The 24,163-nt window shown below is 51.8% G+C and overlaps 8 protein-coding genes across 8 annotated transcripts; 5 read left to right on the plus strand and 3 right to left on the minus strand.

The window, feature by feature from the left end:
* Positions 1-166: 166 nt before the first annotated feature.
* On the minus strand, positions 167-2,471 carry A1O1_03055 (uncharacterized protein; the record flags this gene model as incomplete). The annotated part of the gene is made up of 3 exons (XM_007723963.1): positions 167-1,222; positions 1,289-2,169; positions 2,237-2,471. 3 exons carry the CDS (start codon positions 2,469-2,471, stop codon positions 167-169), a joined length of 2,172 nt encoding a protein of 723 aa, XP_007722153.1.
* Positions 2,472-3,614: 1,143 nt separating this feature from the next.
* A1O1_03056 (NADH-ubiquinone oxidoreductase 40 kDa subunit, mitochondrial) lies at positions 3,615-4,892 on the plus strand (the record flags this gene model as incomplete). Its single annotated transcript, XM_007723964.1, has 3 exons — positions 3,615-4,163; positions 4,238-4,396; positions 4,458-4,892. 3 exons carry the CDS (start codon positions 3,615-3,617, stop codon positions 4,890-4,892), a joined length of 1,143 nt encoding a protein of 380 aa, XP_007722154.1.
* A 1,209-nt stretch (positions 4,893-6,101) lies between these two features.
* Positions 6,102-7,343, minus strand: A1O1_03058 (CMGC/MAPK protein kinase; the record flags this gene model as incomplete). Its single annotated transcript, XM_007723965.1, has 4 exons — positions 6,102-6,478; positions 6,541-6,922; positions 6,973-7,168; positions 7,225-7,343. 4 exons carry the CDS (start codon positions 7,341-7,343, stop codon positions 6,102-6,104), a joined length of 1,074 nt encoding a protein of 357 aa, XP_007722155.1.
* Positions 7,344-8,785: 1,442 nt separating this feature from the next.
* On the minus strand, positions 8,786-11,653 carry A1O1_03059 (protein transporter SEC24; the record flags this gene model as incomplete). The annotated part of the gene is made up of 2 exons (XM_007723966.1): positions 8,786-11,011; positions 11,060-11,653. 2 exons carry the CDS (start codon positions 11,651-11,653, stop codon positions 8,786-8,788), a joined length of 2,820 nt encoding a protein of 939 aa, XP_007722156.1.
* A 1,348-nt stretch (positions 11,654-13,001) lies between these two features.
* On the plus strand, positions 13,002-13,556 carry A1O1_03060 (uncharacterized protein; the record flags this gene model as incomplete). Its single annotated transcript, XM_007723967.1, has 1 exon — positions 13,002-13,556. One exon carries the CDS (start codon positions 13,002-13,004, stop codon positions 13,554-13,556), a length of 555 nt encoding a protein of 184 aa, XP_007722157.1.
* Positions 13,557-14,499: 943 nt separating this feature from the next.
* A1O1_03061 (40S ribosomal protein S19) lies at positions 14,500-14,928 on the plus strand (the record flags this gene model as incomplete). The annotated part of the gene is made up of 1 exon (XM_007723968.1): positions 14,500-14,928. One exon carries the CDS (start codon positions 14,500-14,502, stop codon positions 14,926-14,928), a length of 429 nt encoding a protein of 142 aa, XP_007722158.1.
* Positions 14,929-16,574: 1,646 nt separating this feature from the next.
* Positions 16,575-18,377, plus strand: A1O1_03062 (uncharacterized protein; the record flags this gene model as incomplete). The annotated part of the gene is made up of 7 exons (XM_007723969.1): positions 16,575-16,693; positions 16,816-16,870; positions 16,979-17,041; positions 17,103-17,245; positions 17,307-17,640; positions 17,697-18,111; positions 18,208-18,377. The coding sequence occupies 7 exons, from the start codon at positions 16,575-16,577 to the stop codon at positions 18,375-18,377; spliced, it is 1,299 nt and encodes a 432-aa protein (XP_007722159.1).
* A 2,623-nt stretch (positions 18,378-21,000) lies between these two features.
* A1O1_03063 (uncharacterized protein) lies at positions 21,001-23,254 on the plus strand (the record flags this gene model as incomplete). The annotated part of the gene is made up of 3 exons (XM_007723970.1): positions 21,001-21,335; positions 21,413-21,627; positions 21,693-23,254. 3 exons carry the CDS (start codon positions 21,001-21,003, stop codon positions 23,252-23,254), a joined length of 2,112 nt encoding a protein of 703 aa, XP_007722160.1.
* Between the last annotated feature and the right edge of the window lie 909 nt (positions 23,255-24,163).

Consider the following 24,163-nt stretch of genomic DNA (forward strand, 5'->3'; position numbering starts at 1 on the left):
CGCACTTGGTCGATATTGATGAGTCAATCAACCAATGTCACTTGCAGGACCCTTCCAGTGTCGCTCCAGTGCACGAGATATGCAGTTGTGACTTTAATCCGAGCATTGCTAGGGACTGGGATTTCCAAGCAGGAGCAGCCCATGACAAGGCATTTCTGGATTGTTTTCAGCTGAGGACCAGTTTATCCAGTGTCTTGTTCTCCTTGAGTATGTATGACCAAGACAGATTCCGGTCCTTCTTCAAGTCGCGTGCCTCCCATACCTGCTTGACTGCTTGACCTGCAACCTCGAACATGCGGATGCCAGTTAGGGCCGTCTCTCTGCTGAACCAGGCAGAAAACAGCTCCCGAGTGTTGGTGTCTAGTGCCTCACAACCGGCAATGAACCCTGGCCAGCAGAGGTTCGATGAAGGATCATTCGATTCCCGTTTTCGTTCACCGTACCGTGATAGATGCTCAATCGTCTTGATCACAAAGTGCTGCAGAATGTGTGTATCTATCCTTCGGACACACCGGTAGAAATAAATCAGTAGAGCCGAATGCATTGCTTCTCTAAAGTGGTATAACAGGGACGTGCGGGAGGGATTTCCGATGCAATCTGGTCCCGAATCACACGTCACGTTCGACATGCAGTTGGGACACTGTAGTGGAACGTGCCCGTGTTCGGGGTTTGGGACCTCGTTCTTCCAACCGCAGACGTCGGTTTCCAGCTGAGCGACTTCATCGGAAAGCGGATCACGACCGGTGATTGATGTCTTGTATTCGTTGCGTCTGAGCTCTTCCATCCTCTGCGCGAGTTCTGTGACGCGAGAGATCAGCTGAAACAGGGACTCAGGCAGCGAGTATATCTGCTCGAATATGGATGTGTTTCGCCCGCAAATGTGGCAAGGAAGCTCGGTCGCCGTGGCCATAGATGCATTGCTTTGCCCATCGACGTGAAGCAGGCTTGACCAAAGATTATTGTTGTGTTTCTTAAGCGTAACAGTGATGGCAGATCCGGTTCCATCTGGTCTTTCTGGGGGTTCTTTGATCGACCTTGCGCCCGCCTGACCCTGACCACTGAAACTGCTGACGCTGGCCTGTAATGTGCGCAAGTACAGATAAGTGCTGTACAGCATTTGCACGTCTGCCGACTGGCGGATTTTGTCCACTCCATAGAGAGCAATCAGATGCTCAACGTCGTGTAGATATGCATAAGCCTCATCCATGTCTCCACTGACGACCTGAGCCGAAAAGACGGTTGATTAGTTATGAGCGGGTCAGACATTTGAGCTTCAGTGGCAACTTACACACACTGTCACCATGCTCAACAGCGCAAGAAGCACATCCTTATAATCTTCTTCGTCTTCTTTTCTCTCTCGGGACAGGCTCTGAAGTGATATCTTGAGTCGAGCCTTTGCGCGTGCCCGGTAACTATCGCCAATAACTCTCCAAGGAGGAGTGACCTCGGATGTCGAAGTGCGGAGGACATCAAGATGGAATGCACTTGCCCCAAGAACTGCAAAGAAAAGACATAATTTTGCGTTCCCAGCATCCCCTCTCAATATGACTTCTCCCAACGTCTCATGAACCTTAGGTATATGCAGTGCCTCCCACGGAGACTTCGTGTATACTCGAGCAGGAACAAGGTACGGGACCAGTGTATGCTGATAGCGATCAAGGAGAAGTCTAATGGTAGGGAAGTCAAGGTCATGGACGTCGAAGCTGTACGTTAATGACATTGCGATGGGAAGACTGGATGAAATTCCTTTCGTCATAGAAATGGTTTCTGAGCAGGTCGGGTCCGTCCCCAGATCAACGTGGAAGTCGTTCCAATCAATCTCACTGGGGCCGAAAATAGACAACTGATCGTCGGCAAAAGGAGGTAGCAGTTGCGACTCACTCAGATCGGACGCTGGGTACGTAAGATCGAAGTCGCCAATCATGGCGGCGGCTTCGCATATTGGACTTGTTGAAGGAGTAATCTGGAGCTGGCTCTCCGAAGCATCGTCGCCAAGGCGTTCATCAGTGACTGCATCATTGGGTCGAAACACCCCAAAAGGACCAAGACTGATCACGTCGTTGCTTTCGAGATCTCGCAACCGCGTGTCCAAATCGGTCAACAACTCCTCGACGGTGCTATCTTGGGTTGAAGACAGGAGTGTAGCTATGTGTCGAGCTCGCTCAAGGTCTAAAGTTCAAATATCAGATCACATCCGAAGGCCACAGTCACAGGCGGCGGAAGATGGCAAGCTTACCCGTAAGTAAGGGACGGCCTTTAGCACCAGGCTGTTGCTGCGTACGCTCGGAGACAAGATCATCGTCCTGCAGAGACCTTGCACCAAGGTGGGGATGGAGCCAGGTGACCTCGCAAGGCTTTGTCGAGGTGGTGCATTCGCGATTGAGTCTGGTGCATGTGGAGCAGCGGGGGAGAAGACGGTCGCATCTAACCTTCCGCGAGCGACAAGTCAAACACGCGGCATCTCGTCCCATGGCCAGGTGTAGGTCTGGGAAGGAAACAGAGTTGCGATGTAGCAGGACGAAAAGACACAATAGAAGCCGATGAAATGATACAACATGACCAACCCGCAAGGCTAAGTGGTCAGTGAAGGCATACCGAGGACAGTCCCTCAGTGTTCCCAGTGACTGGTACCTGCCTGATGTTCTTGCGGATATCGGCGACCACCTTCCCAGAACAGACTGGACCAAAACGACTCCACTTTGGGCGACCAGAATCACCTGTTTGTCTGTAGTAGGGACAAAGAAAGATGAGGAGCCGGTCGACATACAAGCTATACTTACTCAGGCTGGATTACCATGTTGGATTGACTGCGGTCTGTGCTATTTTCCAACAATCACCGCCTTTTGCATGAAATGAGAGATGCAAGAAAATGATGAAAGATTCTGTAGGTGATTTCGACCATCCGACATGCTCGAGCAACAATGTGACGTGAATGAGAGGAAGGGATGCTCAAGCCGATCCAGTTGACAGCATATAGCCTGTAAAATGTGAGGTAGATGATCGTGTAGTCCGTAGTGATGATGGTTTTCCTTTCTTCGAGGCCGACTGTGTTTCAGCAATCAAAACATCGAAATCCCCGTGGGTCTTTCTTTCGCAGTTGTATGCATTCAGCGCTCTGACGGCCAGATATTGCGAGAACCGAAGCTGCATATGAAGAAGAGACTTGAAGTTCACGCTCTGAGGCTGACGGGACCTCAATCATGGTCAGTATGTAGTTCATCACATCGTCTCTGATCAAATCTGGATTTGAAATAGAGCGTGACAATTGGTGCAATTCGAGATTGTGGAGCAGCCACTTTCCCCTACAGAGACAGATCAGCGCCGCTTTTTTTGACAAGGCTGTGGCTCCCAAGAAGCGGCGAGCTCTATCAACCTTGCCAAGACCTTCTCCAAAGGTGCTGGACCCGGAGCTCTCGACATCGACGCCATTGTCGAGCTGCACCGCAGCGATCACGTTGAACTCACTTCCCGCCAGTCTTCCCTCCACACACGAAGGGCAAGGTTACCGCCTCCGTCTTTGTGAGACGAACGCCCGATTTCTCTCCTCCTATCTGCCTGCGGAGGGGTGACTTTCCCAGGTGTCGTGCCGGGCCGTCCTTGTCTCGCCATTGAAGATGCAGTGCAGCCAACCCACCACGCTCGCGCTCCGCGCAGCTCGAGCGTCACGAACGAAGACAGTCGTCGTCCAACGCCGGAATCTCCAAGACATTGCGATCACCCGGACCGGCAAACCGATCATCAGACTACAAGGAGGAAGATCATCGCTCGGTGGACACACAGTGACGGTGTTTGGAGCGTATGGCTTCCTGGGCAGATACATTGTCAACCGACTCGCACGACGGGGAAACCAAGTGGTGATCCCGTACCGAGATGACATGGCCAAACGCTTTCTCAAGGTCTCCGGGGATCTGGGAAGAGTGTCGTTCATGGAGTTCGATCTGCGCAACACCCAGTCCATTGAGGAGAGCGTGCGGCATTCCGACATAGTGTTCAACCTGATCGGTAGAAACTATCCGACCAAGAACTTCAGCCTGTTTGACAGCAACGTCGAAAGTGTCGAGAGGATAGCGGAGGCATGCGCCAAATACGACGTCGATCGCTTCATTCACGTTTCTTCCTACAATGCCGACCCCAATTCGACCTCGGAGTTCTTTAGGACAAAGGTGAGGAGGGACTCCCACATACTATAGCATATAAAGAAAATGGGACTTTGTCAGGGCTGACCAAAAATGATTAGGCTCAAGGAGAGCAAGTCGCCAGACAGCTGTTTCCTGAAACGACAATCGTCCGACCCGCTCCCTGCTTCGGCTTTGAAGACAACCTACTACACCGTCTGGCAAGAGTAACCAACCTCTTCACTGTCAACAACATGCAAGAACGGTTCTGGCCGGTTCATGTAGGTCTTCCCCTGTCCTCCGGAAAAGTCCCAAATGGATCTCTCTAACCCAGCGTTTTAGGTCATCGATGTTGGAATGGCTCTGGAGAGGATCGGGTATGATGACACAACTGCAGGAGAAACCTTCGAGCTATACGGCCCCACGAACTACAGCTTGGCCGAGATCGCCGAGATCGTCGACAAGGAGATCATCAAAAAGCGCAGACACATCAATATGCCCAAGGCCCTCCTCAAACCTATCGTCTACTATCTCAACAAACTCGTCTGGTGGAAAGTCATGTCGGCCGACCAACTGGAGCAAGAATGCATCGACCAGTTCATCGACAAGTCGGCAAAGACCTTCAAGGATCTCAACATCGAGCCCACCGACCTCAAGGATCTCACCTACCATTACCTGCAAGACTATCGCAGCAGCAGTTATTACGACTTGCCGCCCGCCACCGAACGAGAAAAGAAGGAGGCCAGTCAGTATTTGCATGTTATCGACGATCAGTAGATGGCATTCATTTCCAAGGAGAATGTCTCCTGAGACTTGGGATCTTGTATCTGCGTAGCATAAATGCATATTATTGAAGACAGAAGTGCGTTTACTGTGAAAGGTTCCCGTTCATTATGCCTCCTGACTAGCCTTCGTGGGAAGGCGAGTCTGAAGCTCCAGGCCATAGAACAAATAAGGTAGTTAAGCGTATCTCATCATTTCAATGATAGGGGTCAGGAAGATCAAATTGTTTAACAATGTTCATAAGCTAGACAGCCCGAAAAATTGACTGGAAATGCGTTGCAAAATGCGTCACTTGTCACTATGGCCGAGTGGTTAAGGCGTGTGACTTGAATTGCCCAGGTATCACATCCCTTCGGGGGCATAGGTTCGAACCCTATTGGTGACGACAAACGGTTTTTGACTTTTTGTTGGTTTGGCACCACACCAAACTATATAAAATGGATTGTGGAGTGGGCGAATTAGGGAGGGCCGAAAGCTCCCTTTCCTCGTCAATAATAATGATATTCTGTACACAGTACATAGCGCTTTTCTACGCTCTGGAGTGCACACCTGCAAATCTGGAATCGGGCGGGCTAGGGGCTAGGGAGGCCCATTTCTCACTCCACAGTATTTGTTGGAGCAAGTCAGGTCGTGGGAACGGTGCCCGGGCCACTCTGGGGGGTTCTTTATATCAGGGAGGCTGCGAACCTGAAGTTTATTGACGAATAGTGGACAGAACTGGCAGGAAAGAGCCTGCTGGATGTTGAGGCTCGGCATAACATTTCTCTGTCCACGGCAGGCAGTGTTTCTTCCGGTCGAGGGGATTCGGTGGGACGGTAACTCGGATGATGCCCCCTGGAGCGAATACACATTTCTCACGGACTATACGCTTTTTGAATATATCCTTTCGAATCTCTTGGACAGGTTCTGGATTAGTAACAACATCAGCCTTGGAAGGATCATCAGGGGTAGTCGATGCTCCGGAATACGGTGGCATGTTTCTATCTCATTCATAGCCCTATTCATTCGTGCTGCAGCACAGGTTGGAGTTCTCCATGCTGGCGGATCATCTTGCTCAAGTGCGGGCGAGTTATGAAATGGATACAATGAAAGCCTCAATGTAATCCGTTGTCCAAGAGAGTCTTTCCTTTCCCATATCGTGAGCAACAGGGGCTGCCGTCTCGTCATCTTGTCGTTGCTAACAAATCAGCCAAACTCGCTGAATCATCTCATGATCTCATTCCAAATCAAGGCTTTCAGTTCCTCCTTGCTCAATTGATCCTTGTTACGATCAAAGTCAAAGAACTCCTCCGGGATCGGTTCGGCTGTGGGTTCGTCATCGGGATCGTGGTAGGGTTCCAGGTACGGGTGCTTGAGGGCGTCTTCGACTGTGATACGCTTGACCGGGTTGAAGGCGAGCAATTTTTCGAGGAGGTCTAACGCGAGATCGGATGTCTTGGGGAACAAAGCCTTGAGGGGGATCTTCTTCTTGAACGGAAGCGATCGGATATACTCGCGGGCCCGTCGAGACTTGATGCCGTAGTAGTCTTCCATGGTGGGAGTGCCGAGGACATCCAGGATCAGCGTAAGTTGATGATGGTCTAGTCAACAGGTCAGTGAAGCCCTGAAAAACCCTAGCAATACCCCAGTCATTCACACTTACAATCTTTGCCCGGGAATAGTGGTTTGCCGCTCAACATCTCTGCAAGAATGCAACCGACGCTCCACACATCGATAGCTTTGGTGTATTCCTTGAACGTGAGCATGATTTCCGGGGCACGATACCATCTGGTCGCCACGTATTCAGTCATGAAGCCCGAGTTGTCGTCTGCAGACGCGGCGGATCTGGCCAGCCCAAAGTCGCAGACTTTGAGGTCGCAATTCGCATTGAGCAGAAGATTCGAAGGTTTCAAGTCGCGGTGCAAGACATTTGCAGAATGCATGGCCTTGAGAGCACGGAGAGTCTGATAGATGAAATACTGGCAATGGTCATCCGAGAGGTCTTGAGTTCTGATGACGCGGTGCATATCGGTCTCCATCAGTTCCTGGGAAATGGTTTAGTAGCCACGATGACCGGCCCATAGAATTGACCAACCTGAATCAGATAGACCTCTGTGAAGGATTCATAATTTCGTGGCTTTTGGATATCGAGAATGGAGATGATGTTTTCGTGATTGAAGTATCGTAGCAGTTTCATTTCTCGTAACGTGCGTAAACAGAACATGGAATGGTCGAATGGAGTGATCTTCTTGATCGCTACTTTCTGGCCGGACGGCTTATGCAAGGCTGAACTATAGGACTTGTCAGTGAAGGTACCAAACGCGTGACAAGGAGTGCGGGTGCTTACCAGACAACGCCATATGCGCCTTCGCCAATGACATCCTGAATGTCATATTGGTCTGAGACATTGAACGAAATCTTTCTTGAGCCTCCCGACGAAGCGGCTTGTTGTTGTGGTTGTCCCATCTTATCCTCTCTCGAGTTTCTCTGAGGGGCCTTAGCTTCGGTAACCGATCACGAGAGCCAGTTCGTATTCCTTGTCAAGCGTCGATCAAGTATGCAAGGGTGCACGTCCACCAAGGTCAGGAAGAGGGTGCTCTTATTGTCGAGCAATGATCACCTCAGAAGTCCAATCTTGGCCTGGAAGAAGGGAAGGATGTTCTAGATCGGTAGTGGAAAGTGGCCAAAACTCTTGGGCTGGGTGTTCCTGGTGTCGAGTTTTCACTGCTTCGTCTGCAGCTGTATGATATGTCTTTTGCAATAGGCCGGCCTCCGCGCGAAATGACAAGCAGGATAGGCGGACGCTTTAAAGCGATTGGAGATGGTCTGTATTTGTGTTGACGGTACAATCGGAAGGTGGAGGAGTAGGGAGGAATTCGGTCAATGTTGCTACCAGATGTCGCATTAGTACTGATGCTGGCCGCAAATTCCACATTCCTTGCCATCTGCGACAGACGACAGGGCCAGGCTTACCTTGACTGTGCTTGACCCTTCTCTCACCCGCGATGGTGCGCACGTCCAACGTCCGACGTCCGTGACGGTAAGACCTTCAGGAGACGGTGATCTGGTCGCCGCAGGTGGGGTACGCTAGAGATGGAGGCTGCGGAGTAGTAAAGGGGACGAGAGAGATACGTAGCACAGGCCAACAAGGATGAGGGATAGCGAAGGAAGAAGAAGAAGAAGAAGAAGTAATAGTCGTCAGTGAGAGGCTTGGAGTTGAGGTTGTTCGAACGAAGAACCAGATTTCACGAGGTCTAGTCCCCGACGTGATCAGTGTGGGACACAACCATCCACTGCAGCTGTTGGACGAGAGACACTTGGAAGTTGAGGATGAGATGTGACCTTCGACTTGCACCAGGGATCGAGGATGCTATTTCACACTGCGACCGAATTGGAGACCGCTGGGATGGATAGCCGCCCGCCTTGCCTGCGCTACGCGTCGTGCTACCTGGTAGTTGCAGGGCTCCTTTTAGGCTCTGTCCGTGGCCAGGGTTTTGCTAAGCTCTCTGGGCCATTCCTCTCTCTTGCTTCTGCTGGGGCCAGTCCTTAGCTCTCTCTGACAGCTCCGAGTCCCTGCCGCCGGTGCGCTTGCGTTTGAATCAGTCGGATCAGTGTTTCATCTTCGCTCCGCCGCAAGAGCTTCAGAACTAGGGCGTCCTCAAAATAGCTGACGCAGACCGAGCGAGACGCATGCCATAGCCTCACCATCGGATCGGACAGTCCAGAGGGAGTTTTACGAAGATTACATGGGTTTGCAGAAAGAGAGCTCGGATCAGGCTGCTGGTTGCACATATTTTGGGTCATCTGGCATTCGTTCTATGGCAATCCTTCTATTGCTGGACGACCTATTGCATGACCTGCCATATCGTGTTAGCGAACCATTGCTCGACGGTCTCAGGCTTCGCTCGTTACTGTACCTTTTCGCGCAGCGTTCCCATCCACTGTTGAAGGCTGACCCCTTGATCTGCTCTGTCTTCCACAAGCATCGTCTGTGCCCATAGTCTCAATCCCGGTTCGCCATCCTCTTTCACCACATAGAGGTGCGGCACAACAATACTGCCCACGCCTTTTGACCGGTGATCCCGACTTTTAAAGACAACCGCTCTGAGTCTCTCGCTGAAATCATTGTCCAATTCTGGCAGTCGTTGCTTTCCGACCTTCAACTGGCTCTTGTCCGCCAGCCCGAACACATCCATGACCAGTTGTGGAACGGCATCGCGGCCTACCCAAAGGAACTGCGTTTGACCATCGTCGATCAGGTACAGTCCGTAAGGTACAATTCGCTCAGACGAAAGATTGAGGGGTGGTGGAAGGATGATCTCGCCCGTCTTCTCATCAACCGTTCCTGCATCATCCGGCATGTCGTGCAAGGAAAACATCTTCGGATAGATGTACTGTATCAGCAGCGGCAGAGGTAGGGTGGACAGTAGACATAGTGCCGCCGAACGCATGTCGCTGGGTATTTGTGACGACCGCCTTAGGCCCAAATGCTTGGTCAAGGCGAGGAACAAGACCGGGAGAGCACGAAGATTTGCTGGGAATTGGAGACCACCGCCTCCCATGCTACCGCCGGCAAGCTCTTTCTTGTAGGTGGCGAGTAGTTCAATCAGTTTGCTCTGGATCATGTCACGCGCACTGTCCAGGCCACTGCTCAAGACGCGCTCAACAGCTTTATGGCTGAAATACGCTGTGATGGCTTGCTGGTCCGCGGAGGCGTAAACGTCCGCCAACTGTTGCGTGGTCGGTAGCGCCAGTGTCATAACCCGAATACGTCGCTCACCGTTACAGGTCGTGTGCAAAACCGCTGTCTGCATGCAAACCACAGGTTTGGTGATCGTCTCGTCGATTGCCACTTCCACCACGTAGCTTTGGTCTCGTGGGAACGCCGGAAAGGCGCAGAGATCGGAACTGCGATTGAAGAAATTGCCATAGAAAGTGCTCATTCTCAGGCCAGTCGTTGCTCTGACCCGGAGAACTGCTTCGAGCCCAATCTCCGCAGACAGATAATCCGAAAATTCCTTCGCGAATTTGATGGCATCCTCCTCACGAGCAGCATTCCAACCCGGGTAAAAGTAAGTCTGTCCACCAGTGTATCTCGGCAGATTGCTGAGAGAAGCGACATCCTGATATTGGGATGAGAACAAGAACATGTCGACGGAGATCTGTTGCTTCGAGCATTCGACCGCAAAGCTTTTGTAGAAGCTGTTTGCGGTTTGCAACAAGGTGCTTTCCTTCGATGTCCCAAGAAGTTTTTTGTCCTCGCGCATTTCAAGCTTGCCCTGCCCGATGTTGGGGAGCGAAGCCGTCACCACCGTCATCTTTCCGCCGACGGGTCCTATGAGTTTGTGACCTGCTCGTAGCGCTGAACCCATCGCCGACGCACCATTCTGCGTGTTTTGGAACATCTCCTGAAGTTTGTCGAGGAAGTTCTCGATGTTTTCACGGCATTCTGACAGAGTGACAAGCAGGTCCGCAGGTGTAGGTAAGAACGCTTCCTCAAGATCACTGACAACAAGCATGGTTGTCTGAGCATTCTCGGTGCCGTCACGAGGAATGTTGAAGAAGTGAAGGCTTGAATCCACAGCGATGAAGCCAAGTCGTGTGCGCCGATCCGCGTTCGGGATCCGGTCCAGACTCTCGCGAATGCATCGAGCTGTCGTCGCCAGTAGTCCGCTGGTCACCGCAGCGTAACTCACATCCAAGAGGAAAAGATAGACAAGCGGTTGGGGAGGTCGAACCATGTATTCCTGAGGGGCGATAAACTCAACCACGGCGTGGTTTAAGTCCGGTCTCTGCCATCTGTCAAGACTTTTTTGCGTTGCCGCATCCCAATCAAAGGCCTGAGGCACATCGTTGGTGAGATTGCACATGTTACATCTCCATCGATGGCCATGGTCCAAAAATGTCACGAACGGGTTGATGTATGATCGACAACGTCTGCAACGAGATATGACCTGGTCAGGCACAATCGGCACAGGGTCCTCCACATCGTGTAGAGAAGTGTATGGTTGTATGACAAGCGCGAACGGCAGTTTAGACTTTTTGAGAAGCGAATGCGTTGTCGGAACAGCGTTCAGGGTTGATCGGACGTATTTGGGAGGACAGTTGGCATAGGGTGAGGGCGTAACGCTCGTCTGTTGCAACGGTTAGCACCTTTGGAGGACAGCGCGAGCAATACATACATTAGGAGGAAGGATGGCTGGAGGCGGTGGATAGTCCAGTTCCGCAACATTGAGAGGCTGGTTCGACAAGTCTGTGGGATACAGCTGATTCAACACTGGGGCTCGTGTCTGTTGCTGAGGCGCTGCTGCGATAGGTGGCTTTGGATTGATATCGACTTGACCAAACTGTTGTGTCAAAGCTGGTACACCACCTGCAGGGTATCCCTGGGCCGGAGGTTGATAACCGCCCACGGTCGCAGGATCCTGACTGGGGTATAAAGGAGTCACGCCAGGCTGAACCGCGACAGGATTCTGCTGATATCCTCCTTGGGGTAAGCCAGCTGCGTCTTGTTGCGCGGAGTACCCAGGGTATGCACCACCAGCTTGTTGCTGACCTCCCAGAGCAGCATTGGCCCCAGCGCCGAACTCATATGCCTGTCCAGCATATGCTCGCTTCTTCCGCCCTCCATGAGCTTGTGCTGCAGTCGTAGTGGGCACAGGTGATGTTGCGGGCGCAGGTCCTGTCTCGTAGCCTTCGACTGGTTGTCCTACAACTGGTGGTTGACCGTACCCGTCCTGTCCCGGTACTCCGGGCTGAGGATATGACTGTGACATCTTGCAATTGTCTGGAGGTGAAAAAGGCGCGGGAGAGGATAGTGTCTTCACGACCTAGGATGGTAGTGGACGCGCGGGATCGTGAATTTTGAGGCGGTCAGTGGTTCCGAGAGGGGGAGGGAAGAGGCGACTGTGTGCGAGGTTGTTATTAATGTAATTGGAGCATCACAACATCCATGTCGAGTCCGAGAGGTGTCTCACAGCGTCGATGACTTTGAGACAAGACAAGAGATGGTGGTGAGAGTCTAGAATTGACCGTTGTGCGATAACAGACAGGTTGTCCTCAGTTGTGGAGGGATCTGGTTCTCATACAACAGTGTGCATCTAGTAACCATATGGGCCAATCAGCAGCAGCTGCTCGCCCGACGTCAACTGAGCTCCTGACTATACAACTAGACAACTAAAGATGCCTACCTACTAATAATACCTTCACCACAGAGAATGTCCACAGACTCTCACTACGCTGATTAACGTGGGCAGCAAGTCATCTTCGGCTGCTAGCATGCCATTGCTACAGGTAGGTGGATGGCAAGAGATTACCAGTTACTGAACAATTAAGACTTCTAAAATCTCGTTGTTTCTGGGTTTCCCCGCCATCCTCTGCTTTCTTTGCTTAACAAGCTTCCATATACCTGCCAGGAGGACAATGAGACAAAATATTTTACAGGACTTCGGTCTTGGAAGAGTGCTCTGTTGAGGGTGGCAGGAGATCAGGCTGCGACGATTGAGTGAATGATGAAAGATCGGTTTACAGGACAGCATGAGATACAGCCTGCGTCCAGGGAACAGCCTATTCATCAGCGGTCGAGAAACATCGGTTGAGCAAGGCTGCAGCTGCTCGGTATTCGATTTGATCGAGCATATAGAGTCTGCATGAGCCTTGCCTTCTCTATATGGACGTCCAGGGGCCTATCTGACCGCCACGCAGTTTCGTGGTAGAAGCTAGAGTAAACAAGTCCCTACCTGAACGAGCACCTGTATAAACACCGTGTGTGTATCCCATCAAACTCCCGACAAGGCAAGGTCATAATGCTTTGCTACCTAGATACCAGGTACGTGCTCTCAGAGGCAGAGGCAAAGGCCCCCCATCCGAATCCACACGGGAAAGTCTTTTCCACGTGACAGCTCCTTTCTTGTCTACTATCTGCAACTGACAATTCATGGCAGCCTAGAGCTTCAGCGATCGTCCCATTTCGACGTGAGGCTCTCCTTTTTTTGGTATTTGCGCCTGAATAAACCCTGCACATACCCATCGACATCTCCACGAGTCAGAAACCGTTGAGCATCACCAGGGTCTGGAACAGCATATAGTCCAGGAAAATTGTCTGGTCATCCCAGTCCCATCGAGATGGCTCCAAGCTTCAATTATACCACTGTTGCTGGCACCCTCGGGCTCACCTTTTCAGCCATATTCCTTGGGGCCAATCTGGGAATCTCCTACATCACTGTGCCGACGCTGTTGCTGTCTTCGCCGCCTTCCCCATTGCCTCCTCCAGCAAACGCCCCTAATGCGGCATCTCTGACGAGCGCTGCCTCGGAGAAGCCAGTAACAAAGGCATCGCATCTGGCCCGCCAGTGGCAGCACGTTTATAACATTGGCAAGAAAGCTGGTCCAGTGGCCGCCTTGCTGGCCAGTGCATCCTTTCTCTTTGCCTTCCGAAACCTGCCAGTTGCAGCAACACGTCAGAGGCGACTCTTCTTGGCCGCTACCGGACTATGCTTATCCATTGTGCCGTTCACGTTCACGGCCATGAAATGCACAAACGGCGAGCTAACTCGCCGAGCCACTGCTGCCACAAGGGGAGAGGAAGACGACGCCAAATTTGATGCCCGGGCGGGGACGGTCGAGAGCTATCAAACGCATGATCTCCTGAATTGGTGGGCAACGCTGAATACATTGTAAGTCATTGCTACCGCAAAAAGGCGTCGCTGACACTGGAAAACAGGAGGGCGTCTCTTCATGTAGGAGTCCTCGGCTGTGGTATCGCGGCACTGAGCCTTTGAACGATGAAGACTTGACTGCTTCGCCAGCCATCACGTACTCGCTCTCCTCTCAATCTTGTAACGAACGGCCGCATATTCTGATCTAAGTACACAAATTAGATGTGTGAAGTACTAAAGAAATCTGTAAACATGGAGGAAGGATGGAAGTCGGTGGAGGGCGTCTGGACCTTATTACCAAGTGTCAGACAGAATAAGTGGCGACCGAAATGTACTGGTAGACCAAATATGCCGCTATTGCTCCGATATCACCTTATGTCTGACCGCACCATTTTCTGTCCTGGTTCAAGCTGCACTTTGCGCGAAAAGCCACGTCGCCAAGACCTGAACTCTTGGCAAGCAGCACACAAAATTGACCAGCCAGGATCCTCGACAACTGCATTTTGAGGACGACGCTTTCAATCGACCAACGCCCTTTTCACGCCGCCTACACTCCTTTTCATAAACCACAGACTTGATTGCAGAGACCAATTCGTCTCCTCCGTCGCAATCATGGGTGGTGTTACCGTTCGCGATGTCGATGTGAGTGCGACCGAAACCCCCTCGAAGAAGACGGCGGATCTGGATCTGTGGAAGCAGGAGGAGGAAGCACGCCGAAGGCAGCCTGGGGCTCCTCGACAATGGTCGACTTGGGAAAATATATACTGACGTCCGGTGTCTACAGGCGCAAAAGTTCATCAATGCGTACGCCGAGTTCTTGAAGAAGCAGGGAAAGCTTCCGATACCAGGTTAGACATCCCCCGATCTCCAGCACCATTCTCTGGTCCGACGAAAGCAATCTTGCGCCCGCGCAGTATGTGTTGTCGGCAGAAGAAGCTGTATACGCACGGATGGGAGAGGCGCGAATGGCGAATGGCGACTGGCGAATGATAAACGGCGAGACTAACTGGGTGTCAAAAACAGGTTGGGTCGATACCGTCAAGACCTCCCACTCCAACGAACTTCCCCCTCAATCCGCCGACTGGTTCTACGTCCGAGCTGCCGCTGTTGCCCGACACATTTACCTCCGAAAGTCCGTCGGTGTAGGCCGTCTGCGAAAAGTCCACGGCAGCACAAAGAACCGCGGCTCAAGACCCTCGCACCATGTCAACGCCTCCGGCTCAGTGGACCGAAAGGTTGTCCAGGCTCTCGAGACCCTGGGAATTGTGGAGAAGGTTGATGAGGATGAGGAGGCTCCCAGCCTAAAGGGAGGCCGAAGAATCACCCAGGCTGGTGCCCGAGATCTGGACCGCATTGCCCTGAACGCGGTCGAGGGCGAGGAGGATGACGAGTAGAGTCACAGTCAAAGTCTGATTTGAGGTTGAAAGCAGGAGACAGCTTTTTTTGCCATCGATGCCTTCAAAAGGATTGGGGGCTTCTCCTGGCTGCGAAGGAGTTTGCGTCCTCGCACCCATCGCAAGATGGACAAGGTCATACGTCAAAATCAGCTGCTTGCACATGGTTCGGCACAGTTGACGGGAGTTCTGTTGCACGGTTCAAGCAGACGAGCTCAATGAATTATTTCAAAATTCATCTCTGTTCATGGCGATCCCTAACTCATGTTCTCACCAAGTGGCTGTGGTTATTTCGCTGTTCATCCCTCTCTCAACGAGAGATATCGTTCCGTTAGATTCCACTTTTTTCCAGGCGGCAATGGCAATCTTTCAGCACGACCTCTATGCACGCACGATATTGTTCTGGCCGTAGAGGACGACTACGCAGAGCTCGCGACTCTGTAGCCGGTGTCGGAGAAGTCATTTTCCATTTGCTTCCCCCTTTTCCCAACATCCAACATTCCAACGCTGAAAGACCCTCGTTGAATCCAATCTATGACTGCCTAACCACGCTCTCAGGGTATCACTGTCGCCCTGGCTGCGCTTCACTTTGCGTCGTTCTCCCCATGTTACAACTGCAATTGTTCAAAGCGCCTTGCTTTATCCTGTTTCAGAGAACTTCTCGCTTACTCTTTTCCCTCCATATTGATACGTTCAGGCAGTTCATCACTGGTCACCATACCAGGCACCCATCTTGACATCCTTGGGGACGATTCTACGGAAAGCCGAGGCTGAGATGTCATCAAGTCCAACCCCCGAAAACTGGAAGTGAACAATGGCTGGGTTCGAAGCCCGTCGCCTTCGAAGCTCAAGAAGTTTCAGGAGTCCGACAGGCGCCTGATAACTTCAGGTCTGTTCTCGCTTGGTCCCTACTTCTGACCTCCTGTACCCGCAGGCGACAACCTCGACGAAGCAACAAGATACCAACGGACAACACTGCAGCCAGACAGACACCCGTTGCTTTGCGAACAAGGCGGACGACACCCTTTGCCTCATGACGGCTCTAGGTTGCAAGTGGTCGATGGTGGCCACGCGCCTCGTGCACCGAAGGGACCATCGGTTCGTCTCCCGTCAGTGAGACGAGTCGAGAACGGGGACATAATACCCGAAATCCCAGATGCATTTCCATTCCCGTCATCAAAGGAACAGTCGAGACCTCGGCAAGACAGTCTCTTCTAAGGTACAGAGGTATGAATCAGTTAGCTCCACCTACCTAAATAGGTGCATACATCCAAGTACGGCCTTCTCCGCTTCATATCGTCCGTCGTCCGAGTAAGTCGGGGGGTTGACCAATCCGGAGCAAATCAAATAGATACATTTATCAATTTGATAGATCGAAAAGCAGGGAAGGGAGAGAAGATAAGAACCGGGGTATATATGCCTGTGCTTTTGGTTTTATTTCAGTCAGTTCTTGATAGCTTTTTTTATCTTGAGGAATTTTTGGTTGTAGATATCAGAGGCTACTCTTGTGATATTCTGGTTATACGTATATTGTACTGGGAAGAGCTCGTCATCCCTGCATCATCCTCCGTTGCACCCCCTCAGATCATCACCCGTTCTCAGCCCCGGCCACGATAAGTTTGACATTCGCATTTATCATACGTACCATGACTACTGTCGATAGTACCACGTTCCTCTCCAACGGCGGATATCTGCAAAAGGGTCGAGACAGGAACGTTCGACCCGCCGATCTGGGGAGGAAGACGCATGACCTGGCGCCGTCGAGGTATGTCGTTGTCCACCGAACCAGACAACGTTAGTGTAGTCGTCCTGGTATTCGGGTATTGGTTCGGACTCCAGTGATGGGAGCACCGTGTGGTTCAACAGGCCTGATTGGTGATGCTGCAGATGGTACCGCGACGAGAAGATCTTCCAGCTTGAGCGCCGCGCTTTGTTCTCTACGGTATATACAGCCTTGCTTGTTACATGTTTCGAGGCGATATGTGTCTCGAGGTACCAAAATGAAGGATGGCTGGCAAGGAAAACAAGGCTGACATCCCGTGATCTGTAGTTGTGGCATGTGGCAAGCTTCACCGCGCGATTCCAAAAGGCCGGGGATTATCTGACTCTTGAGGTATAAGCCGGACCATTCTATATGCCTAGAATTTGTTAATTCTGACCCAATCTCTGCGTAGATGTTTGGATGGAGTTTCATTCTCATTCGCGACAAGGGAGGCAACATCAATGCTTTTCACAACATCTGTCGCCATCGAGGTCATCCTGTCACACAGAAGGCCAATGGGTCGAGTACGGTCCTGGCTTGCCGGTTTCATGGCTGGTGAGGCAAACCTGCTGGGTCTGCATTTGTTCCAAGTCCTGGCTGACTATGCTGTTGACAGGTCATACTTGCCGACCGGGGAACTGTACAAGGCGAGGGAATACACTGACCTCTCCGACTTTGATCCCAAAGCACACTCATTGTTCAAAATCCACACACATGTCACGCCGCAGGGATTCATATTCGTCAACTTTGACGCGCGAGAGACTCCAGCGGTGAGTTTCGAAGACCAGTTCGGCGACGACTTCGAGCCCATGCCAATGTCCCGGACGGGGAAAGAAGTCGGCGATGAGTTCGCCTTATTCCCCAGAGACGGTTGGGAATATGACCACACATGGAACAGTTCTGTTGCTGGAACGGAATACAATTGGAAAACCTTCGTGGACGGGTTTCAGGTTTGTCCATCTCCACAGGCCTTCCTCCATGTTAGTAACCTTAGTATGTGAGCCAGGAATGTTACCACTGCCAGACTGGACATCCAACCACACTGCCCAAGGACTTTAAGCTGGATCAGTACTATCTGCGCCAGGGGATCGGTGCATCTCGTCATTATCTCCCTCCCAAACAAGAAGGGTTGTCAGAGGCTTACATAACATGGCTTTATCCTTTAAGCGCAGTCACCTTCAGCGACAACCTCCTCTTCATTGTACGATTCAATGCAACAGGGGCCTTGGAGACGTCGTACGATAGCGAGACCTACCGGAGAGCGAGCATGCCGAAGCCAAGCGCAGATTATGATCACTGGATGGAGCATGATATTGCATACTGGCGGTTCGTCGAGACTGAGGATGTTGAGCTGGCAATGAATGCGCAGAAAGGATTCAAGAACGGGGTCTTAGGGGTGGGAAAGCTGCACTCGATTGAAGGTATGATGCACAGAGCTCTCCCTTGAAGCTGGTTCTTTTTCTTTCTTGCCTGCTTTGAAGAGTATCTCCCAGACTAACTTGTTCTCGGTTGTTAAGAGCATGCTGTCAAGTGGTATCTTGATAAGGTCCGCGATGTCCTGGTGCGACATGCGGAGGTAGAAAAGGCCGAAGGTAAAAATATCGACTACGCAATCCCCCAGGCGCAGAGCGATGCCGTGGAGGCAGACGCTCTGTGTAAACTGGTTGGACCGGAGTACGAGTGGTGATGGTGATGGTGCTGATGCTGATGCTGGTGCTGGTGCTGGTGCCGCGGTAGGAGGTGCAGTCAAGCATTTTGCACAGGGATCGGACATGTAACTCCAGGGATTGACGGACCGAGACTGACAGGTGCAGGTGGCCGTTGATTCGTGTCTGATTGTACACAGTTAGTATATTTGGCAGCTGCTTGCTTGCTGTCCGCTATCCGACTTTGGCATACTATCGCAGGTGCTTGAGAAGCACTCTGCTGTGGTAGTATATGGTAGCACATGATGATTACCCAGTAGGATGGTTCCTCGAGGTCTGTAGGCAAGATTTTGGTTGCTGGGGCGGCGGAGCATCCAGCAGCATCCGTGCAGCACTGGCACTCAACTCCGAGTGTGGACTCGGAGTAGGAATGATGTCAACTTCCCACAGTGCAGTCACAGCAGTGGCTCATAGTAGATTTCTGAAACAACGACGCTATGGCAGCAACCCACAATTGGTGCAGATCTCGATCGGAGGAAAGAACGAAAGGGGAGAAGATGAGCAATAAGGATGGCTCGGGGGCGCAGCCCCAGTATCTCTGCAAGTGGTGTCTTGTTCCAAGGCCTGAACTTCAGCCTTAGCAGCATCAAGTCTACCTTAGGTAAGGTGGTAGGATTGAATGTACTGCTAAAAGGTTAGGGATTCTGGTGGTAGGTCTATAACTGGCCTGCCAGAGTGATGTTTCCTGGGTGTGATAACTCTGGATTGTCCGTCCTAGGGATCCCCTAAAAGCAACAGCAACCAACAACTGTGCTCAAATGTCGAGTTTTGTGGTGGGGGAAAAAGATCCCGTGTGAAACCGCATTATTGACGTCAGATTTCTCAACAGAACGGGGCAACGGGGCAACGCCGCCACGCCGCAACCGTGGATGATGATTGCACCAATTGCAGTGTAGCTCTGCCGGTGGCTTGCAGTGCAGTCCGCGTCTGCAATTGCTTGCATCTGGCTTTTCTCCCGCAGGCTTGTCTACAGCTATGTGCCTATTATTACTAGATAGGTACGTAGTATATTGTACAGAGCATCTTCAACCTGTAGTCAAACACCTTATCGTTGGTCAGGCACCTTAACCTTTAGGTATGCTTAATGTGTACCCACGCATGCCTATCTGACATCTTCGGACTGTGGACTCAAACACCGACTCCGGCACACCTACTGGCTTCAAGTCTGTCAGTTCTGAACCCGGAAAAACATAACTCTGTACTGCCATTCGGGCGCCAAATATTGAGCCGCTCGACTGCAGTGGTGCTCAGAGTTTGAGGCTACCAGCCGTTCACCATCGTATGTTCATCCACCATCCGCCCGATTCGAGTCCCGTACCATCCTCTACTATCCTCTACCAACACACCCACCTGGCTCTGCCTCCGATCTTAGCCTCACCTGATCCTACCGAACCTCGTTATCACACTGCCTAGTCCTTGTCTTCGTTAGCCCGGTACTCTGGGTTTGGGTTTATATGCAGTGGTGGGATGAGGAACTGACGCATGCGGCTCGACAACCCGACCACTACTGCAAGACTGCAAAATATGATAACCATGATAAGCAGAGTTTGCGGGTGCAAGGGCTGCTGAAACGATACTTTCCACTACCAACACTCTAGTATCTAGGTAAGCTACTAGTAGTTCCATCACACTCCCGCGTGCGGCTGCTGCATGCTGTTTGACTGCTTGACCTTCGTGCTACGTAGATGGTGCATCTACAGACGGGAGGATATCAAATCCAGGAAGTGGCCTCCTTAGCCCTATCGACTCCATCGGGTTCCATCCTGTTTGATCCACTGACACTGCCATTCCGATTGCCCCAGACCTATATTCTCGGAGTTACTCCGTCCTAAAAAACGCACTGGAGGTGCGGCAGCCCCATATCCTTGTTGTAGTCTAGCCTTGTCCGCAGTGGAAATGGACGAGCGGGAAACGAATCACGGTGTCACCTGTAGTTCGTTTGTCTGGTTGATCTTGTCCCCGTGGGCGGCCAATCGTGGACATGCCCTGGACGGCTGTTGCTCGTGCAAGAGAAGTCCTAGGGATCCCCCCCGGTCGCCAGCGCCACCCCCCGTGCAGTGGTGCTAGTTTCAACTGCTGAGGCTTAACTGGAACACCGACCCGGAAGGTAAAGTAATAATACAGAGTTACTTTCCGTCAACCAACGGCATCTGGGCCTGTCCTTGCTCTTGTCCTTCTTGTTGTTGCTATCATCTCTATCTCAAGCCTTGTCCTCGTCCGTTCAATTTTGTCGTCCTTCCGCTGCGCTGCGCCTGCCTCTCGACTCATTCGCTTTGTTGGGTAGGTTGTGCCTGCGACTGCGTATCTCGCGTCTTGCGTCTCTGCTGCCGTCCTCCGTTCCATCCTACAAAAGTACGCCGGTCGTTACCCCGTTTGTCCGCATTCGCAATCTGCATGACACCGTCCAATATCCTGCCCGCTCCACCTCAGGCGTGAACACTCACCAGTTCCCTCCTGTTCATCTGCGATATCGACGACGCCCACGAGCGGCGCAGTTGACACTGCACTGCGGTGGTCAGTCTTCTCACTCTCAGTCACTCGCTTAAGCACATCTCGGTCGAGTTGACAGACACCCGCTACCGCCGCGCACTTCAGGGGCCAGCCATGACACGCAGACTCACCCTCAGCGGCAGCCGTTCGGAAATGGGCTTGCTTGAAGACTCGGCTTCTGAGCCAGAGACGCCTCCCCCAAGTTGGACTCCCGCCAAACAAGACTTTTGGAAGAAACCGTCAAAATGGCAGATTTGCATGCCTCGTCTACGCCTGGTCGCCAAAGTGTTTGCTTTCTTCATCTGCTTCATCATACTCGTCAAGATCATGACGCAGAAGCCTCCTTCGTCACCTAAGACTGCGCCTTCTCCACCTCCAAAACCACCAACTGAGGACGAGTTGATGGAGAAGGCAAAGAAAGAGGATTGGATCTGGAAAGATTTCACAACGTATGTCCCATACAGCCCCCAAATCTTGTGTAACCCACATGGAATGCGGACACTGACATAATCACTCCCGCCATTAGACACGATGGATTGACACGCGGAACGTCACACCTACGGTCTTGCGCAACTGGTGAAATTGATTGCAAAAACAATGCTCCACACCTCATTCGTTACGATGGCTACCATAACTTGCAAGAACCTGCTGAACAGATTGTACCTTGCGTCGGTCCCCGTGGCCTGCCTTTGAATGAGAGCCAGGAGGACGCGATCTGGGCGTACCCCGGCTATGCAGATGGTAAGCTGGACACAATCCAACCATGGCACGTACTAGTAATGGTCCACAACTCACACATGATTTAGGTGCTGTCGATCCTGTGTTGGGATCCTATGAGGCGTCTGGCCTAGATGGCAACGTTTCTTTTGATCGCATTGGCCGCTTCCAGGCATATGGACTAGATCAGTTTGATACAGCCGACCTTGACGACATGAAAAAGTCTAGCGATGTTGACTGGGATTCCGTCAACTGGGGTGAACTCCAGGACAGTTGTGTCGCACTCAACAAGCAACGATTCAAACCCGTCAAAGAGCGCCCACAGAGCTCGATTCAATACTCCAACATCCGGCACAAGCATGATCAACCTCCGCCCAAAGCTCTTTCCACCACCATGGAACCGGGCTTGGTCAATAAAGCAAAACGGACTGCTATCCTCATCCGCGTGTGGACCGGTGCCAAGTGGACGGCTGACGCTGTTATGAACATCCGTGCAATGATCGCCGAGGCTTCTTTGGCCAGCGGTGGAAAGTATCAAGTGTTTCTGCTCTTACACGTCAAGGACGAAAGTGTTCCCTTATTTGTGGGCGAGGACGAGCCACAAGCAACCATTGAAAAGTACATCCCTCCGGAGTTCCGATCGATAACAGAAGTTTGGAACCATGCCCAAATTCGCAGCCTCTACTCTAACCTGGCCGAGCATGCATTTGTTGGCCGATCCCCGTGGATGATCATCCAATGGTTTGCCCGCAATCATCCCGAGTTCGACTTCTTCTATCAATGGGAATTCGATGTGCGCTACACCGGCCACTACTTGGATTTCTTCGAGGCCATCTCCGAGTTCGGCAGGAAACAACCTCGAAAGGGTATTTGGGAGCGAGCGGGCAGAGTCTACATACCTGACGTGCATGGTGACTTTGACACTGAATTTCGCGAGCGAACCAAGAATGAGGATCCTCACCATGTCTGGGGCCCTGTCTCGGTGGAGGGTGTCAAGCCTCGTGGACCGAAGCCACCCAGAAAGGATGTGGAAGATAACTACGAATGGGGTGTTGGCGAAGACGCCGACTGGATCGGCTTCCTTCCAAGTTTTAATGTCACGGGGACGAACTGGTGGTTCCGAGACTATCTTTGGGGCTACGCTCAAGGCAAATCCACCCCTAGACGAGCCACCCTCATCGCCCAAGGAAGGGTCAGTCGCCGCGTCTTGGACATCATGAACTACGAAAACGCCGAGAACGGGCACCATATCGATGCAGAAATGTTCCCCCAAACCATGTGTCTCCATCATGGTCTCAAGTCCACAACCTTTCCCCACCCCATATTTGCCGATCGTCACTGGCCTGCCGATGCCCTGCAGTCCACGTTCAATGGTGGACCTTTCGGACAAGCCGGCGGCTATTTCAACAGTTCATTCAGCAAATGGAACGAGTATGCCTGGACCAACATGACGTGGTATTACAGCTCCAGTCTGGCCATGCCAATCTACCAGCGACTGCTCGGAGTTACGGCCCGCGAGAGTGGTGGACAGGAGTGGGAAGATGCATATGGCCGGACCGTGGTTCGTCCCATGTTGCTTCACCCTGTCAAGGGTGGAAAGTCATGGCAATGGACAGAAGATGGTTGGCTTCAGACCAAGGGTGGAAAATAGAAGCTGTGTCGATCTCCCGCCACAGCACTTACGCAGCTCCACGACGTTTCTCTGGATGAGTTTGGCACAAGCACAGGAGTCTGGAGTTTTTGGCTTCATCTGTCGTCCATTTGGCACCGAAGTATCAACCTTTGTCGTTGATCCGCGAATCGGGTCCGAGTCAGCTACCGACCAGATGACACCTGGAAACAAGCCGCATTGTACACATTGCATGATTGTTTATTTGCATGACCTGTTCAGGGCCCTCCCCTACAGGGAGACGAGATACTGGACATACGCGAGAGAAGCATCGGGAACAGGAACAAGAAAGCTGGATATGAGCTACCAGGCTCTGCAAGAGCACCAAATGATGCTTGCGACTGGAATTCGATACAGATAGACACATGACCAGTCAGATTACGACTGTCGATAATGATAATATGTAAATGGCTCGCAACTGCTGTCTGTCTCTCTGATTTGGCTCGTTGTTGAACATGAACCGGATAATGTGAGAACCGTGATGGGTGATCCAGCCTGATGTCTAGATGACAAGCAGTAGCAACTGCATGACAACGTCTTGCATACTGCCAAAGCAGAGAGAAAGGACGTACAGGTAAGCAAGCTGGTATGTACCAGGAGCTAGGCATGTATGTCTATTTGCATATTAATATTAAGAGGGCGCACGCTCCTGTCTCTGTCGACCACAAAACGGGGTCCGAATGGACGCGAGGCCGACGACCCTGGAATTTTGGTTTCTGATAACATCCGCTTACCCACTGTACTGCACCACTGCACTGCACCACCGCAGACAATTTTGAACCACACCTCCCCCACGTTCTTCGTTCCTTGAAACATTTATTGTTTCTGTTGGCCAAGTCTCTTGATCATCCTAACAAGAGCGCGTATGCGGTTTACATGGCTTTTGGAACC

This window comes from Capronia coronata (genome assembly GCF_000585585.1).
Source record: "Capronia coronata CBS 617.96 chromosome Unknown acBCG-supercont1.2, whole genome shotgun sequence".
Lineage (NCBI taxonomy): Eukaryota > Fungi > Ascomycota > Eurotiomycetes > Chaetothyriales > Herpotrichiellaceae > Capronia > Capronia coronata.